Source organism: Cibotium barometz, chromosome 10 (genome assembly GCF_041138505.1).
Source record: "Cibotium barometz isolate CiBa-2024 chromosome 10, ASM4113850v1, whole genome shotgun sequence".
NCBI classification, from domain to species: domain Eukaryota; kingdom Viridiplantae; phylum Streptophyta; class Polypodiopsida; order Cyatheales; family Cibotiaceae; genus Cibotium; species Cibotium barometz.
Genome location: NC_141055.1, coordinates 35,379,325 through 35,382,040, shown reverse-complemented (window position 1 = coordinate 35,382,040; position 2,716 = coordinate 35,379,325). Strand labels below are relative to the sequence as shown.

The 2,716-nt window shown below is 39.0% G+C and overlaps 1 protein-coding gene across 1 annotated transcript; it reads right to left on the bottom strand.

Annotated features, from left to right (window-relative positions):
- Nucleotides 1-1,265: 1,265 nt before the first annotated feature.
- On the bottom strand, nucleotides 1,266-2,365 carry LOC147634834 (chaperone protein dnaJ 8, chloroplastic-like). Its single transcript, XM_086803421.1, has 3 exons — nucleotides 2,005-2,365; nucleotides 1,766-1,834; nucleotides 1,266-1,631 (listed from the first exon to the last, which is right to left on the bottom strand). The coding sequence occupies exons 1-3, from the start codon at nucleotides 2,239-2,241 to the stop codon at nucleotides 1,461-1,463; spliced, it is 477 nt and encodes a 158-aa protein (XP_086659547.1). The 5' UTR covers nucleotides 2,242-2,365; the 3' UTR covers nucleotides 1,266-1,460.
- Nucleotides 2,366-2,716: the final 351 nt, after the last annotated feature.

Genomic DNA, 2,716 nt, shown 5'->3' with positions numbered 1-2,716 from the left:
TACTTATTCATGTGAGTGTAGAATAGGAATATATAATGTTTTCTTGCCCCTTGTTTTCGCAATCTCGTAAATATGTGTAACTATTGAATGTAAGTTAAGAATATGAAATCAATTAACCTTAGTAGCTAAGGTCTTACATGATTTAAAAGGAAATATTAGATTCATCAAGGTACATTTGAAGTTTATCAACTTCTTAAGGAAATATTAGATTCATCAAGGTACATTTGAAGTTTATCAGCTTCCTAATTTGATTTCTCTCCTTATCTTATAGCTATTCACCCAGATTTTGGCCTAGGCCTTTTTTCTCTATGAATCACCACCTTGTAAGTTTCAACAAGGCCTTTTAGAGTGCAATTTTTCAAGTTTTATTCATGCTTGCTCTTTCCTAACCTTGCAAGATAGAGCCATCAATTGGCCAAAAGTCAAGGTGTGTTTTGGAATATTTTAAACCTATGACCCCATAATAAGAATTTTGTCCAAATGATATATTTTGTATACTTCAATTTGATTTATGTATGCATCAATGCTCGTGTGCTTTGATGATTCACTTTCGTTCATTATCTTCTCAAATAGCAAGTAAAGCATACGACCATCACAAGCTGTGCTATAAAAATTCTTGTAATGCACTTAAAATTTAATGAAACAAAAAGGAATTTCCGTCCTATCCTTTAAATCAAATGAGATTTTCCTAGATGAATGAATACAACTACTATTAGAGACAATGAAAGACATTATGTAGAACATTATATCATCAATGGCTATTCAAAGCTTTCCACTCAAAGTCATCTCTTCTCTATCTCTATATTATCTCACATGTGGCACACCTTCTCCTTGGATGCCTCGTGGCAACCAAGGAAAGATGCCGACTCTAGAGAGATAATTTAGAGTCGCCATCGTTATGATATAGAGATAGAGAAGAGATACCTCTAAGGAGAGATACAAACTCGAGAGAGATAATATAGAGATAGAGAAGAGATACCTCTTTTCTTTGGGTGTAAGGCTTTGAAAGGCCATTGATGATATATAGAGTCTAAGAGGTTTGAATTTGAATTTGAATTTAAATTTGGTGCTTTGAATGGCCATTCATGATATAATATGTCTAAGAGATTTGAATTTGAATTTGGTAGCCCAACCCCTACAAATAGGAGAGAGAGAGAGAGAGAGAGAGAGAGAGAGAGAGAACGTATTTCAAAATTTTATCACATTATAGAGAGAGGAATAGGAGATAAGAGAGAGGATTTGCCCAAGGAAGGAAAAAAAAAAGGAGAAAAAAAAGAAAGAACCTTTGTATTTGAAAGAATGGGTAGGGTAGAGGAGGAGGACTCCACTGAAATTGGGTGCCCTTGGACGCCGAATTCTATGTACAAAAATACGTTTGTCCATGGTTTTTTACCCACACGCAATCACCCAATTTTTTGTGAGATGCCATTTAATTAACTAATTAATATGTATATAGACAGCTACAAAGCATAATTAATGTGGGAGGAATAATCCCTGGTGCCAGCTCCTTCCCAGCCCATCCAGTCCTCCCAATCCTCCCATGCCTCGTCATTCACGCCCATCATGGGCTCCTGCACATTTTCATAACAAGCCTCCATGGCCCTCCTCCCCCTTAGGCAATCCATGATATCCTGCAAATCCATAATTTTATCCCACATTAGGCATCACAGGTGAGCTAGAATACTAGATTACTACGTCTAATTCTTGATTACCATACTAGATTGCTTCATCTAATTGTTGATTATCATTTTGTTTAGCTCTGTACCTCATAGGCTTGGCCTATTTGAATGAACGTGGTAGTGCAAGAGTCTCCTTTGCAAACATCAGGGTGGAACTGCCACAAAAAAAAAAAGAGAACCCATTAACAGGCTCTGTTAGCACTAATCAAAGCGCAAAGGATCTCGCATTACTCATCTAATAGAGAGTTCGAAACCCATTTAGCAGACTTGGTTAGCATTAATACAAAGCAGGAATCCAGCAGCATTGATCTAGTAGAGATGGTACCTGCAAGGCTAATTTGCGGTAGGCCTTCTTAATCTCTTGCTCGGAAGCGCCTGCAGGAAGGCCTAGAGTAGTGTAAGGGTCCGTGGTGGGCGAGGTAGAGATGTAAGCTCTGGCTATGGAGGCGTGTTTTCGTGAGAGCTTGCTACTGGTAGCTGCGAAAGGGGACTTCTTAAGGAGAGCATGACGAGCATGGAATCCAATAGGGGTAGAGGTGGCTCTGAAGGAGATGATGGCCATGGATTGCAAAGATGAGGTATACAGAGGGTGAGAAGTGCTCAGAACCAGAAGGGAACTTAGCGATATACAGAGAGAAGGAAAACGCAGTGGAGGAGACGAGTTCGGAGGAGAATTAAGGGGCTAATTATAGAAGATAGCCATTGTTACGTGAACTTACGTCCTTATCCATATCCTCTCGGAAAGACGACGAAAGGCCCCCCCCCAGACGGCGAGAAATAATAGAAAATGCTCCAACACGAGGCACGTTTTGCTCAGTCTTGATGGGCGCCCACCTTTCGCATTTATAAACCATTAGCGTGCTTCGTAATGCCTAAATTACTCTATAGTGTGCTTCACAATGTCTCTCTCTCTCTTTTTTTTTAAAGGCATAGGAATTATATTTATAAAAAAAACTAAATTACTCTATAGTGTGCTTCACAATGTCTCTCTCTCTCTCTCTCTCTCTCTCTCTCTCTCTCTCTCTCTCTCTTTTTTA

Bases quoted from the DNA above. Each gene is read 5' to 3' on its own strand.
- LOC147634834 (XM_086803421.1), bottom strand. From the start codon at position 2,241: ATGGCCATCATCTCCTTCAGAGCCACCTCTACCCCTATTGGATTCCAT. The intron at 1,835-2,004 runs GTACCATCTCTA...TTTTTGTGGCAG, and splicing joins ACCGCAAATTAGCCTTGCAG to TTCCACCCTGATGTTTGCAA. The intron at 1,632-1,765 runs GTACAGAGCTAA...ATGGATTTGCAG, and splicing joins AAATAGGCCAAGCCTATGAG to GATATCATGGATTGCCTAAG.